Here is a 15906-nt window from a genome sequence, read left to right as displayed (position 1 = left end):
CTCTATTGAATAGGATGGGAGGTGGCATGGTCAGACTGGGAGCTGAGGGGGCATAGCTGGTACCTTGGGTCTTGAGAGCCTATACCAGGGTAAAGGCTGTGTGAATGGAGAGTAGTGGGTGTAAAAGGGAGAGGGAGGGGAGTGCAAAAGTTGGGAAGGTGAGAGTTTCCAAGCTTGAGCGCCTGAGAGGCTGGCAGTGCCCTCAGCAGTAATAAGGGAGGTTTGGCAGAGGGGGAAGTTTTGGAAAAAAGGAGCCCTGTTTCGCACATGGAAAGTTTGAAACACCTGAATCAGCCAGTTCTGGTTATTGAGTAGGCACTGAGCCTGGAGGTCAGGAGAGAAGCTGGGGCAGAATCAGATAAAGCCATCTGCTTAGAGATGACAGTCTAACCCATGCAAGGTGATGGAATTAGCTAGAAAATTCTGAACCCTCTGATAAAAAGGGCCAGCTAGTAGGGTGGATGGATGAACTTGATGGTTTTTATAAGATGGGGAAGAAATGGAGTCTGGGAAGGAGCCAGGAGCCAGGTAGAAATTAAATATTATTAAGAGGAATGGGGTCACTTATACATGTAGAGGGATTTGCCAAGTGTGAGAAAAGGGGAGAAGAATAGCAAGATTTAACAAGCATCAGGCAGAGTGCTTTACAGTTACTACCTCATTGGATTTCAACCACAGCTCTAGGAGGGAAGAACTTATATCCCCATTTACAGATGAGGAAATGGAGACAAGCAGAGGACAAATGAACTGCCCAGGGTCACACTATAGCTAGTGAGTGACTGGCCTCAAATCTTTTGGTGAAATAGGAGGTGAGGTCCTCCTCATCTGAGAGGGAGGAGGAATGGGGAACTATAGGACACTTGAGAAAAGTAAAGAGATGCGTGGTCAGTGAGATAGTCCATTAGAGAGGGGCACCAGAGGATTGCCTGGTGGCACTGAGGCCCGAGTCGAGATGATGTACTAGAAATTGGTTATGGACTTAGTGAGCAGGGTTTCATAACATTAGCCAGCTTCATCCAGCAGGATTCACAACAGACACTTGGCAAGCCACACTCGGTGAGGAACTGGAAGATGACAGTAGTGTAGACTTGAACTGGTTCACTAATTGTTCGAAGGAAGGAAAGAGAGAGAACTAATGAAAGGGTGATTAATGGTTTGAGAAATTTTAAATAAACATTATTTTAAAAATTCTTATTATATTTCTCTCTAAGATAGATGGTGTATATTAGTTATTGCTCTATAATGGCTATCCCTTAAGATTATATTCATTGGTGAATAATCCTTATTTATGCATCTCTAGGTCCTAATAATAAGCCACAAACTACAGCTGTTCGAACTCCTACCCAGACTAATGGTTCCAATACACCCTTCAAGCCTCGAGGGAGAGAATTTTCATTTGGTAAGCTTTTTTTCCTCTCAGTTTAGTGGATTTCATAATTTTAAATTCATATGAAAGGGAATTTTAATAAGAATATTTTCTTTCATCTTGTTGAAGAGTCTGTTTAGAAAATTCTGGTTGACTGAAGTTCACACCCTATACTTGGTAGCACTAAATGGTCAAATTGATATTGTAAAGATGACGATAATGAGTATTCTTGGTGGGATAGCCTTTTCTTTAAGGGGCCAAAATAATCTGTGAAGGCAATACTGGAGCATCTGCTTTTGTTGGTATTACACTTCAAAATGAGAAAGTCTCCAAAGCTTTTCTCACACTAATTTTAGACTTGTGAAATGGTGGGGCTTGGGGTGTTCTCAGAATGCCATTGAGATTCTCCACAAGGATCACTCCCTCCATGCTCCTGGGCTCCTTGGCAGGTCACTGAATTATGGTGGCGTGACCTGGCTATGTTCTTCTCTTTCTTTGCAGAGGCCTGGAATGCTAAAATTACAGACCTCAAACAGAAGGTTGAAAATCTCTTTAATGAAAAGTGTGGTAAGTATATTTTAAAATAAAGTAAGCACTTTCTGGTTTTAAAGATTTTTAAGAAAGCATCCCAGATCCCAAGTATGCTGTCCTAGAATGTTTAATAATGTATCTACAGATAGATGCTCCTTTCACTCAGAGATCCTAAAGTGTCCATTTGGTTGCTCAGACTTTTTCTACCCCACTTGAGAGGGTGTGTGTGTGTGTGTGTGTGTGTGTGTGTGTGTGTGTGTGTGTGTGGCCATGACCCCATTTTCTTCCAGTGTCATCTTCTCCTTCCCCCTCCCCATTTCTGAGTGTCACAATCCATGTGGGTTTAGTCACAGTGCTCCATGATTATAGCATTTGTTCAATGTTCTGTTCTGTTTTAGGAGAGGCTCTTGGCCTTAAACACCCCGTGAAGGTACCATTTGCATTATTCGAATCTTTCCCTGAAGATTTTTATGTTGAAGGCTTACCGGAGGGTGTGCCATTCAGACGACCATCAACTTTTGGCATTCCAAGGCTGGAGAAGATACTCAGAAATAAAGCCAAGATCAAGTTTATCATTAAAAAGTATGGGAGTGAAGCTAATCCCACCCCTTCCATTAAATATGTTTTTGGCTTACTTCCTGTGAGGCATAGCTAGAATCACCCTGATGCTCTTCTAGTTTGTTTTCTAAGAAGTTAGACTCAATGCTAGTTAATGTTGAGATCCAGTCTTCAGCAATGGAAAAATTATTCAAAAAAGCACTAAATATGTCTGTTTTAACCCACAGGAAGGGCATGTCCTCCTCAAGGCCTTGTCCTTTTAGAATCCAGACTGGGAAGACTTGAATGTGTCTCAAGAATTCTTTCTGACGTTTTGAGAGTATATTAACATTGTATATATAGCCAAGAAAAATGAGGGAGGAAATTGTAATGCCTGTCATTTTAGCTGATTTCTTCAAGACTATTTGTTGGTTGTGTGGTTCAGGAGAAGAGGACTAAGAAGAAGCTGAAAATGTTAAATAATTATTTTTGGATTTCACTTATACATAACACCCCTGGTCATTCATTACTGAAGAGAATTAAGAGAAATATTACTCTCAACAAAGATTTATATACTTGTTTTGTATATATTTTAGGTCTTTGGGATATGATATTCTTTAGGTTAAAGTTTGCTATTTGAGTAATTACAGTGTCATTTTATTGATTAAAATTGCATCTTACCTCCATCCTAGGCCTGAGATGTTTGAAACTGCCATTAAAGAAAGCACTTCCAAAAGCCCTCCAAGTAAGTATGATTACTAATAAGAATATTTGATGAGTTGGGGTGTTTTTTTTGTTGTTTTTTTTTTTAAACAATCTGGGTTACAAAGATAGCATTTAAAATTCTACTCCAGTGGGTCTGTGAGCTCATTGATCAGGGCATTCCCTCCAGTGATGCAGATCACAATTCCTTGGTGCCTCCCCATCCCATGGACTCCTCCATGTCCTCCTGCAACTTCCTCCAAGGGCATGTCTGCCCACCCTTCTGGGGGCCTTCCTCACAGTCTCTTTTGACCCCGTGAACATACCAACGAAACAAATGGGGTGTCATGTAGTCTTACTCCAGCCATGTGACCAGCCCCTTCTGTCTTTGAGTCTTACAGTTCTTTGTTGACATCCTTTATGCCCCATCTCCCATCATAATGCCTTGTTTGGGGTGTACTGCAGCCTGCTCCCACCTACCAAATGCCTCTCATGGTCCTTGAAGGATCCTCAGCTCCAGTTCTTAGGAGACTGTAATGTTCTATGATTGACTTGCAGCCGTGCAACAGAATATTGGTATTAAAAACATAGGCCTTTGTTTCAAGGAGAAGTTTGGCATCATTAAGGCAACTGCAATTTCCCAAAGGCCATCCAGCCTGTTGTCCTACTACTCAATTCAGCCCAAGGCAGTGTTCCTTTGCAGTGTCCGCCAATCTCTCTCTGTATTTATCTGTATCTGTACATATAAATAAATAGAGGCACGAGATGAGCTCTAACAGTCCTCCACTCAGCTGCATATTATAGCCTAGATAACCGTCCTTCTTCATCCACTTGGTTTTTCTCATATGGATGGTGGTCAGGCCAAATTCTTTCGAGTGATTCTGGATCTCATTTAGGAGGCTCTGCAGTGTTCTCGGGCTTGATGAAATCTCCACAGTGTCACCCACAAAAAGGACCAATCTGGAGGACTTCACCATCTATAGGGAATCCCTCTTTGACTTCGGACCCTGCGCTGGATCTCCTCCATAACACTGGTGAACACTTTTGGCGAGCATACATCTCCCACTTTTATGCCTCACTTGATAAAAGGATCAGGGGGTCAAACAGGGTTATCTCTGTTATATCTTAAAAAGAATCTTGAAAATTTTTGACACATGCATGGGAGATGCTTTGTTGGAAGAGAGCTTTTAAGGTGCCATTTTGCTCTACTCCAACAAATGCCATTTTATTAGTAGCCCAGTGGGTTTTTTTTGTATTCCTTGCCTCTTGTAAGCCTATTATGTGATGATAGAGTTAGTCTACTGTATTGTTTCCAAAATTCTGATTATTCCCTTTTGATACCCTCTTCAGGCATGCCCTTGGTATGTGTAGGGGCATATTATTATTCTCATAAGATTATTATTCTCATAAAGAATGCATATATTGGGAAATTGGGGGGGAAAAGGGGGGTCCCTTTTGGGGGTAATAATGACCAGAGGGTTTTTTGCACCATTAGTTAAATCTTCCTTTCCTTTAGAATGAATCCTTCAAAATTATATTGCTTCCAGCGACAGTCCTTTGTACATATATTTGCTCTGATCCAGCTGCTTCTCCTCTTTCTTTCCTTCAGTGCCACTTATATGTCCTCTAAAAGCACATCCAAAATTAGTATATTAGACCTGAGTCCAAGCTTGGCGTCTTTGCTGTCCCTCAATGAGGAGCAGCCACTTGCTATCTTGCATCTCTTTTTTTCTCCTCTTTCCAGTTTCTTCCTTAAATGCCCTCAAAATTGCTTTACTTAGTTGGATCTCTTTCCAGTCTTTTTTTTTTTTTAAACTGGTTTTCCTCTCTATTGCTTCTCACTGTTTTATGAGGGTACATTCCTCCTAATCTTTTATACTAGACTTCTCCATAAGATTTTAGAGGCAAGTTCATATTTGAAAAGTGTCACCTTTACCTATCCATATCTCTTTCCTACTGTTTGACCAAGTATGACATTTTTTAAGGCTCGTTTGGTCTGCCTTGATGGACACTAGATTTACATTTGATAAATTTGTATACAAAATTGTAATAATAATGATCATTGCCCTTCCTATCATTCTTTTTTTTGTATTGAAGTGTCAGTACCTTGTTTAAATAGGTCGGGTTGGAGTTGTTTTGATTTCATTTCTTACCTTTTTCTCCTTTTTTAATTCTTTTAAGCTTTATATTTTTGTCTTTAACAGTAGTGATCTGATTATATGTAGAGCTGATTAAGGAATGACTCTCACAGTGGTAACAAGCAAATTCTGTCATTTTTAAAATGTTATTCAGGAATTTCCTTGGACCTACTTGTTCTCTCCTCAGAGAATGTTCCCATGATGAATATGTGTGAGGCTTCTGGATAGTCTCCAAGTCTTTGGCCTCTCTCATTCTCCATTTCTGCCTGGTATTTTCACTGCTCTCACCTGTTCTACCTTTGCATTCGCCATTTGCGTGGAAGCCACTAAGTGTCAGTACATAGTGATTGAATTTGGAGGTTCCACCTAAGTTCTCTTACAAAGTTTCTGCTTCTACCCTATGCAACAGAAGGTCCTTTTTGAAAAGAGTCAGTCAGTATGAGCTTGTGAGCACAGAGTACCATGGGAGATGACCCAAGGTTCCTCATAGGGATATTTCCTATTGCCTTTGAGCACCAGACAGGATTAATAGCCACAGCTAAGTCCTTTCGTTTGTCTTTCTAAGAAAAGCCTGTGAACCATCCATTTTTCTGAAAATTCCTTCTGTCTTATAGTTTTGTTTATCAGGAAAATGGCACAGACGAGCCAGGTTGCATTCCAGAGTGGCCTGTTTTTGTCACTGGGCATAGATCTCACATTCAGGGTTTCAACCACCATGTTAATCATTCCAAACAATCTTATAGCTGTGAAAAGGTCTTAGCATGTGCTTCTACTTTTCTGCTCTGTGGCCACCTTTACCACTGAAGCCAGAGGAAGGGGCTGCATGGGCACCATTTTGAATCTTGTTTGGTTCGTGGGTTGTCATGGCCAAAGCATTCATTATCACATGGCCAGTTTCTGATGACTAGTGAGCCTTTTCAGAGGCCAAACTGGTCCTTGGGAAATGGGCAGAATCTATTTGATGGGACCACAACTAGAGTCTTGACAGCAGGACAAAATTTGCTAGAACTCCCTATAACCTTCTGGAGTCCAGGGTCACCTCCAAAGCAGGGTGAAGCTTCAGAGGGAGACTTTGTGGAGTTTAATCATCAATTAAATGAGATTGATCCAAAATTAGAAATCTCATTGTCTAGAATTGGGAGGCGTAATTTTCATTTTTTAATTCAATAAGTACTTTGGGGATGGTACTCCCATGCACACTAGTTTATTTGGTAAAGTAAAAGATAAGAGAAGGCCACAGACCCTATCCCCAGATCCTGCAGTCTTATCAGATACTCTGTGTACGTGAAAAAGAATCATTTCCTACTATGCTGTCCTAAGGGAGTGCTGGCCCTAGAGAAATGCTTAGCAGAGACATGTAGGTATTCTTCCTGGGCAAGTCTAACTCTGATTCTCTGTTTTAAGGAAAAATAAATTCAGCCAATGTCACAACCACAGCAGCAGGAGTGGAAGACCTCAACATCATTCAGGTCACAATTCCAGGTATGATTCTTGCTTTTTTCTTTTTTCCTGCTTCTTATCCACACTCATTTACCTAGTTGGGTCTCCTGGGCTTTGTGATTGAGTTGATGTCATGAATGACCAGCCTGTAAATAGCTCTGCTGCCTTCAGGATGGAGATTGAGGCTTCAGCTTCTCCGGAATTGATTTTATAATTTGAAACAGTGTTCAGCTTGATTTAAACTTAATACTCATTGATCCTCCTGTAGTTACAAGAGATCACTAGCAGTGTTGACTGTGACATCAAGGATTGGATTTATATCATGCACTCAGCAGGCCTTTTTCTGTAAAGAAGTGTGCATTCATAGCCTTGGGTTTTTGTTTTTTTCCCCTTTAAATTCTTATTAGATGATGAGAGTGAAAGGCTGTCAAAAGTGGAAAAGGCTCGGCAGCTGCGAGAACAAGTGAATGACCTCTTTAGCCGCAAATTTGGTGAGTTTGGGGCTTTGCAGGCCAGGGCTGGATATTGATCTGATTGGCATCGAGGGTTTGAGGACTCCATCCCAAGGTTCTCCTAATCTGGACATAGCTGGAGGTGGTGTCCAGACTGCTGGACTACCCTCTTAAGAGACGGCCCTTCAGACTTAAGGAAAGGAATCTCCCAGTTAGTCATTTGCAAAGAATTTCCTGGCTGTCCTGTGCCTCCCACTGAACAGTGCTGGAAAAGGCAGCAGAGACTGAGAAAATCCTCGTTGTGTTCATCAGCACTAATTACCAAGATAAGTCTTAGTGCTATTGGATCCCCTTGTTACTGGGTGAAGGGAAAAGTAGCACCAGCCAATGATGACTCTGCTTTTTGCTTTCCTCATTCTGGAGGAGTTGTAGAAGGAGGAAGGACAATGTAGAGAGTACAGTGGGGCCGAGGACCCTTCCTCCTTTCTACCTCTAGATCCAAGATCATCTTTAGGGAGGGAGGGAACAAGCGTTTTATAAAGCCCCTACTCTATACTGGGCACTGTGCCAGACAGTTTAGAAATATCTCATTTGATCCTCATAGTAACCCTGTGAGGTCATTGCTGTTATTTTCCCCATTTTACAGTTGATGAAACTGAGGCAGACAAAGGTTAAATGACTTGAGTCCAGGCCTAGGGACACACAGCTAGGAAGTGTTTTGAGGTTGAGGCTCCTGCCTCTGGGCCCCAGTGATCTTTCCACTGCACCACCAACATGATCTCTTCAGTTGCCAAAGCTTTGAGCCTTGATTTTCTCAATCTTTAAATGGTGATGATACTTCCTATGCTAGTCGACTCATGGGATTGTGATGAAGTTCACTCTTTAATAGCTAGTAATTAGTTTGTCTTTGGCAAATAAATATAAAAGGGCCGTGGGGATTCTTATTCAATGACACATGACAATACTTAAAAATTACTGTTGGAAATGGAAGGTGATTTCTTGAAGGGGAAAAGCTGGATAATTTCATTTTTTAAATCGTGAAAAAATTACCCATCTCCTGCTTTGTGTTCTCTATCTCAGGTGAAGCGATTGGCATGGGCTTTCCTGTGAAAGTCCCGTATAGGAAAATAACCATCAATCCTGGCTGTGTGGTCGTAGATGGGATGCCTCCTGGGGTTGCCTTCAAAGCCCCCAGCTACCTGGAAATCAGCTCCATGAGAAGGATCTTAGATTCAGCAGAATTTATCAAATTCACTGTCATTAGGTAAGTTTTCTAAAAAGTTGTCACTAGTAACTGTCCCAAGAGTGGCACCCATATATAAAGGGGAATTCTGACATTGCAATTTCTGCTTCCGTGAAATTGTGAGGGCAACTGACCCCATGGAAGGCACACACATAATCCTCACTGTGAGCAAAAGCAGAAGTCGGTGGTATATAATTATAATTTAGAATTCACTTAATTGTGCTCCTCTCTTAAAAACAATTTCAGCACACTAGACTTTTGGGTACTGAGGCAGATAGAAAGTGAAGACCAGGAATGGCTCCTCTTCTAGAACTTCTAGTCTGATGAAATATAGGGCAGATCTAGGACTGGTACAGACATAAGAAAGCAATCTCCTGAGGACTGTTTGAGGTTGCAACACCGGGAGGACATCATGAGGCTTCATGGGTAGCTTCTGAATTAGGTTTCACTAATTGGAGAGGGTTTTATGTGGAGTTTCTTGCCAGAGCTTGGCATTATGTGGTAGGTCATCATTGGGGAAGGCTGCTGAAAAGTGACCAGCAAACTGTTAGATAACATAAAATTAGTTTGGCATCAGTTGGAAGGTGGATTATAGGAGTAGATCTTAGCCCATATCTTTGTGGCTGTTGGCAGAGTGGGACAGAATTAAATGGTGCTGTCTTGGGGCTGGTTATCTTGGAGATTTCTGGTATTTTTCTGACCTTGCCCTGAAAGGAACCCAGCACGCACGGCTTCCCTCCATACTTGGCATACCCCAACTTGGGCTGCACATGTTATCTTGGATCTCTTGCCTTCGTGGCTCTAGGGATGTGTACTGGCTGCTGTTTTGATCTCTGGAATGGTACCTTGTGCCTGACTGTGCCCTTTCCTCCTCACATTCTGCTTATCCACTTCTCCCCCCACCCCAGATAATAGTGACACAACCTATTGTGCTGCGCACCCTCTGACAGGAATATATGGAACTCTGGGCCTGGAAAACTGGGCCTCAGTGATCACTGACCCCTCACCATAGTCTACCTGTTGTAGATAGAACCCAAAGATTCTAGACTCATGGAGGTGATGGAGCCATTTACTTTTGGATAGTTTCCCCCCCCCTATGAATTCATCCCTTGACTTGGGAGGGTTCTGAGCCCAAAGAGAATAATGGGAATGAACCCAAATCACAGGATTGGAATGTAGGAAGGGATTTCCTTCACTGGATATCTCATTCAATGCAATCTGAAAAGAAGTCCCTACTATAACCTACCCCCCAAATAGGAGTTTGGCTTTTGTTTGAAGATCACCAGTGGTGGGGATAGGGTGTAAGTTTGGATGTAAGTCCCATCCCTTGAAGGAGCTTTTTGCTATTTTTAATCAGCTCTAGTTACGAAGACATTTTTCCTGACCTTGGCTGTTATCTTGCCCCTTTTCAGTTTCCTTCAATATTCCTGGTTCTGCTTTAAGTCTCCCTCTCTGCCACAGGACAGTCCTTGAAGACATGGATGATTCCCAGATCTTTGTCAGAGAAAACTTGCTGATCACACATGCTTCCGCCATCTTAGACACATAATGTTGTTCATTTTGGGAACTTGTGTTTAACACCATGTATTTGGCCCTATTTTGATCATTGGTTATTTTACCATCTTTTTGGAGTTATCCTGATGCCCTACCCTGGCCAGATCTGTTGAAACTCTGTCCCCTTAGCACTAATGTCTTCCTGAGAGGATCTAGGCTGACCCAGCCCATAGCAGCCTTGCCTCAGTCGGGGAGATTATGGCTGGCACGCCACTGCTTCAGGGGATGGCCACTGAGTCACAGCTGCTGCTTTCCCCTCATAGGTTTGAATCTGTTGGGGGGCACCTACCTTTTTTTGCCTGTTCCCGTGGGTCTCTATTAATCTTGGTAACCACCTGCTTTTTGTCCCCTGATGATTGGTCCACTTTCTCTGCTTATTAAAATCCCTACTAATCTCTCATATCAGTCACCAGCCTAGATTAGGATGATCTCAGTAGGAGTCTAAAGCAAGTTCTGGGTGGGTGCAAGCAGTAGGTGGCAGTTGAATCTTGGTCTCTGAGACATGAGCTGTAACTGCTAACTCTAAATTTTGGATATGAGGCACGGGATAGACAGTGATGCTCAAGAAGGAAGAGCAAGTTGGGGATGGGAGAGGTGGGGAAGAAGGACGTGAACGGGGATTCTGGGGCCAGTAATTTTACTCCTTTTTGAGTAAATTGATTTTGGATATGTTTAAGGCTGTATAGAAGAAAACATAAAGCAATTTTGCCTCTCTTTTTCAGACCTTTTCCAGGACTTGTCATTAATAACCGTGAGTATTTCAAGAGATCATAGGAGTGAGACTGGTGTTGGAGTGTTGGCTCATTGGTTGTGTGTGACACTTCTCTGGAGTCTTGTTCCTCTGTCTCTACACTGAGATGCACCCAGCACCTGTCCTGAAATAGAGCTTGGGTTTTACGACACTTGGGACTTGCTGGACTGACATGGTGGTGGTCTCCTGTCCCCTCAATTTTAAAAGTTTAGCCTTTCAATAGAGCTCTTTAGGAAAAGCCTAGGGAACAGGTGGGGATGGTGGAAGGAAGGCTGTAGAATAGTGGGCATAGTCAGTCACCTGCCAGCCTTCTGTGGGCTCTGAGGCGTCTTGGACACAATAAGGAGAGTCAGAAGAGTCTGTGCTCCAGCAACAGCTTCTTGTTTCCAGTGGTCATCAGAAAGTGTGATTAATGGGACAGAGACCACATTGAAAAGGGTGGTAGCAGTCTTGTTAGGTTGGAAAGCATGTTGTATGATTGGGGCTTATTTGTTAGATGTGGGCTGATCCTTATTTTTTGACTGGTAGTCATGTAAGAAAAGTTTATAGATCAGCTTGACCATGTTCAAGTTAAAAATGCTGCTACCTCAAAAGCTCCTACTAGATTTCACACCTCTCGAACTACAGCCTGTAAATGCAGCAACATTCAAATGGGGCCCACATTCGAAATTGTGTCCTCGGCCCCAGGCATGTACCTGTGTGTATGTGTACATACAAACAATGGAATGCCTCAGAGTTCATCAGGTTTTGGCAAAGTAGATTCCTTGTGTGCCCGTTAGTGTGGCTTAACCAAGAGACAGGGACACATTACAAGCCCCGAGGATATGTTCCCTTTTGAACTCATCCAATCATGTCGCTTATTTTCCCAGAGTTGGTTGATCAAACTGAATCGGAAGGCCCAGTAATACAAGGTATGTGCAATAACAGACGCTGTCACCCCTCCAGGATTGTCTCTGATCAACCACAGACCCCACAGCAAAGATGAGATGCCGTAGTTTAGGGCCCGTTTGCCACGTGGCTGGGAGAGAGACACCTTTTTAGGGACCTCGTCTTCCCGCCCTCTTGAGTGGTTGTAGCCCCAGTGGCACGTGTGCCCGGTTCCACTGAGGCACTTTGGGGGAGACGTGATAGAAAGGAAGGGCTGCAAATTTGGAGGGGGTACACTGACAGGCTGTAGGTGGTTAGAGCATGCTACTAAGAGGCAATGGCATTTTCTAAAGGGTTCACTAATCTGGACAGCTGCCTTGGTCACACATTCCACATGGCTCCTATTGCTTTTTATGGGTGACCAGTGGGGATGCTTTCCATTTGGGCAGAGTTCTGAGGGGCGCTTTCACTCCTCACATAGGATGGTATATGCAGCCAGGCTGCTGAAAGTCTCATGAAGGAGAGTTACTCCATTTTGCATGCATCATTGTAAGGACATTGTAATTTTTGATATGTCACTTATCATTTTTATATCTTATATGGTATATTTCCCTTTTATCATGTACATAATTTTTATCCAACATCTATTGTAAAATAACTTTTAAAGGCACTGGAAAAAAAAGTTGTTTCTTTTTTCTCTGTAGAATCTGCTGATCCAAGCCAGTTGGAGGTTCCTGTAACAGAAGGTATTCAAGGTTAAAAGAGGGAATTTGTGGCCTCTCTTAATGAGGAGAGGAAGATTAGGGGGTGGTAGACTTTGTAAAAAGTATTTAAGTGGAACCAAATGACTGTTTAGTTCTCGTTTGCATAAATACATTTTTTAGCATTTTATAAGATACCTGAAGTGCTGTGTAATTCATTTGGGCCCTTTCGTTGCCATATTTTCTTAGTCATTTTAGGGATCTTAAACGAGATATGAAGATGAAGGCTTACATGCATGAATAGTTGTTGCATAAATTGCACACTGTATTTCTCTATGCCCAGAACCTTTTTTTCCATAAATAAATACCTAAGACATGATGAGTTGGTTTTATTGCCAGAGAAATAGTTATTCCCTTGAAAATATTATGACTTTTGATTATGTTGAAATTATTACATCACAGCTTAATATAGTAAGCAGTTTATTGTGATGGGTGCACTGATTCATATTTGCTTTCCTGGCAGGATTTAAGTGACTATTGTCTTCTCTTTTAGTAGACATTAAGGAAACAGAAGGAAGTTCTCAGATCAAACAGGAACCAGACCCAACGTGGTAGACCTCTTCATTCCTAGGGTAAATGAGCAGCTGTTGTGTGTCACATGAAAAGGAGAGACTGTGTAAAGCACTTTACAATCCCTAGAGAGCGGGCTCAGCAAATGGTGTTAGGATTAGAGAGTGCTCGGCCACTGCTGAGAGGCCCCTAGCCCCAGCCCAGTCGAAGTCTTCTTTAAAATGCCCACAGCTCTGTGGCCTGAGCTTGGTTGGACTCTGGCTCGATGTGTGCCCACCCTGGAGCAGGATTGAAACCTCCCTCCCTTGTTCAGCATTTTCCAGAAATGCTGGGAAGAGAGGCCTTGCTAGGTCTAGGTATGGATGCTGGGCAAGCAAGCCTCCACGTACTACCTGAAGGCCAGCTCTTATGTTTATCATCAGTGAAGCATCGTTGTAACTAAGTACAAGTGAAGGTGCTTTTCTGGGTTAATATTTGGTCCTCCCATGAAAATAAGAAAATAAGAATTGTGATTTTTCTAATCATTGATTTGGCATCAGGATGCTTGGATTCTGATAAAGTGGTGGGTTCTTAGAGAAATGGAAGCCCATCCTCTCCCCTTACTAAATAAAGCATAGACACGCTAGTACATTGTCATGAAGATAATATCCAGAGTCTTAAGTTTCCCTCCCATCAAAGAAGAAGGGTGATAGCTCTGGTTGATCAGCCTCCTCCTCATTGATGTCTATGCCAGATATGGATTATCATGAGTACTCATGGGTGGGGGTGGGGGGTCCAGTTTTTTAAAATTATTTTATGGGTTAGTATTTTACATTCGTTGAAGGCCTTGATGATTGAATTCCTAAAAATGGATTTTGGGGTTGTAATTGGCATTTGCCCAGCATCCACTTGAGTGTCAGGGGCCTAATTTAAGTACTGGAATGCCAGTAATTGTGATGACTGTGATAAACGAGGCAGTCACAACCAGACTTCAAACTTTGTGATCTGGATGAAGGTGAAATTCCTGAAATTTAAGTTAATAGATTTTTCTTTATTCCCTCTCTAGCTTAAAAGTATCAGTGGTTGAGAAGAGCTTGCCGGAACTGTTACAGCCGAAGCTGTGTAATATAATTGTATAACAGAATTACCTTCTATACAAACCTTTTTTTCTACTTTTAGATAGAAATGTCTACTTTTTCAGCAGTTCTGTGAATTGAATTAAAGAGCAGAGTGACTGTAGATTTGGAATGGCTGGTTTACTTTGGGATATATTCTAAGGATTTTGCAGCAATGCTGGAAAAATGACAGGGATGAATCTCATCGATATTTTTTTTTTTTTTTTTTTTTTTACGTAATCAGCAAAGACTTCAGAAATGGTGTTCGTTTTCCAGCCAAGTGAAGATCTCTCCAGCTGGACACATCTCAGCTTTTGCAGTGACGAAAACACCTACGATAGTTCAGTTCTTTAGTTTTTCTATTTGAAAAATCATTTCAATGATTTTTGGTTCCCGTTTCTCCTTAACGGCTGAGTGGACAATAGTATATGTATATTTGACTGGACTTTTTCCTACGCTATCTATCACGGTTCATGTTTTTCATAAATAAAAAACCATCTGGTTCACCTGACAGTTAGTAAGAGGTCAGTATCTCAGTGTGTGGATAACAATGAACCCTCTTCCCATTTTACTTATTTTTGTCCAAATAAAGAGTGCATGATGTATCCGAATAGTAGCACAGTTAAAAATCAGGTATGGAATTTTGGGCAAGCTAAGTTTTACGCTGGAGCCTCCCTGTAGCGTGACCAGCTGCTACAGCTGGGATTCAGTAGCATGGGGGGGGAGGGGGGTGTCCAGCTTGGTTGGGGTCTCATTGCTAGGAGAGCCCCACATTAGAATGCCAGCTCACCTGCCCTGCTCCCTTCTCCCAAAGGTGGCGGCTTTAGCAGCGTTAGAGAGAGGCTTCAGTATTCTGTTTTAAGAGGTTTAGAAGCTAATTACGCATCCTCTGATATCTTCCCCACACTTTGTAGGAGAAACTTTAAATGTGTTGAAATTTCACAAACAAAAAAAATTGTATGATACCAGCTCTATGAAAAGCTAGAAAATGTGATGGTTTAGAGTTTTCATTAGCTTTGCCACAATATTCACAATGGAAAATTATATGACATGGTAGCAGAATAGACCTTTTAATGTGTTGCTTATATTTTACCTCAAATTAAATTGTAGATATAGGGTAATAAATAAAATTCATCCATGCCTTTCACACACTAATTTCTTTCTAAAGTCTTTTATGGTTACGCATCTCTGGGAATACTTGGTTGGGTTGGGGGATGCCTTGGGGTGCTGCCAGCAGATTATTTTCTGAGAAGGGGTCCTCCTAGGCAGAGCAGATTTGGGGTGGGGGGCAGCTGGGTCCAGATGCCCCCACCTAATGCCATCGGGAGGATCATTCCTGCTCTGCCCCTCCGTGTTCCCTCCATTTCTCCGGGGGTGGGAGGGGAATGTGAGTGAATTTCGACATTGATCTCTGCCAGACTAACTTGGGGGAGCAAATCCCCTGCCGTGTGATCCTGCTTTCCCAGAGCTCGAGTGAGCTGAGGACCGGCTGATGGTGGATTGTTGGGGAAAGTGTCGCTTCCTCCCAAAGATTAAGGTTTCCCATAGCCTGTACGGCAGATGGTGACGGCATTAGCAGGCTCCAAGGGAGGCAGGTCGTGCCCCAAGAGCTGCCTCCCCAGCACTGCGACGAGCAGGTTAGAGTGTGTGCAGGCTGCGATACGCCCGCAGTCTGGACTTGTCGATGTTTGAGCTCTTGCACGTGGGCCGAGCAGTCGTGCAGAGAGCAGGGGCTGCTGTGGGGAGAGGACTGGCCTTGGAGGCAGGGAGGCCCCGCTTCCTTCCCTCCTCCTGGCACCCAGACTTGGATTTCTCCAGGAAGCTCAATTTAAGTCGCAGATGAGCACAGCTGGGAGGAGTTTCCATGAATGGAACTCGCCAGGCTGTGGAGGCAGAATCATTGGGTCAGATTGTGGCCCCGAGGGGCAGAGGTGAGAATGCGTGTGGGGCCCGTCTCTGG

The 15906-nt window shown here is 42.8% G+C and overlaps 1 protein-coding gene across 7 annotated transcripts in view; it reads left to right on the top strand.

Annotated features, from left to right (window-relative positions):
• GTF2I (general transcription factor IIi) overlaps positions 1–15101 on the top strand; it is a 76252-nt gene extending 61151 nt beyond the window's left edge. For 5 of the 7 annotated variants that reach the window (XM_044673072.1, XM_044673070.1, XM_044673068.1 and 2 more), the window contains 13 exons: positions 1301–1399; positions 1868–1933; positions 2296–2479; positions 3127–3179; positions 4033–4170; positions 6679–6756; positions 7122–7205; positions 8247–8430; positions 10686–10714; positions 11584–11625; positions 12286–12327; positions 12836–12914; positions 13898–15101. In XM_044673072.1, coding sequence (XP_044529007.1) covers positions 1301–1399; positions 1868–1933; positions 2296–2479; positions 3127–3179; positions 4033–4170; positions 6679–6756; positions 7122–7205; positions 8247–8430; positions 10686–10714; positions 11584–11625; positions 12286–12327; positions 12836–12897 — 1061 coding nt within the window. In that variant the 3' untranslated portion in view covers positions 12898–12914; positions 13898–15101. The remainder of the gene's footprint in view (positions 1–1300; positions 1400–1867; positions 1934–2295; positions 2480–3126; positions 3180–4032; positions 4171–6678; positions 6757–7121; positions 7206–8246; positions 8431–10685; positions 10715–11583; positions 11626–12285; positions 12328–12835; positions 12915–13897) is intronic. The other 2 variants (XM_044673067.1, XM_044673071.1) reach the window with 2 other exon arrangements.
• The last annotated feature ends 805 nt before the right edge of the window (positions 15102–15906 follow it).

The sequence above is a fragment of the Gracilinanus agilis genome, chromosome 4 (genome assembly GCF_016433145.1).
Source record: "Gracilinanus agilis isolate LMUSP501 chromosome 4, AgileGrace, whole genome shotgun sequence".
NCBI classification, from domain to species: Eukaryota; Metazoa; Chordata; class Mammalia; order Didelphimorphia; family Didelphidae; genus Gracilinanus; species Gracilinanus agilis.
Note: the sequence above shows the minus strand (reverse complement) of the source record. Positions and strands in the feature narration are given on the sequence as shown.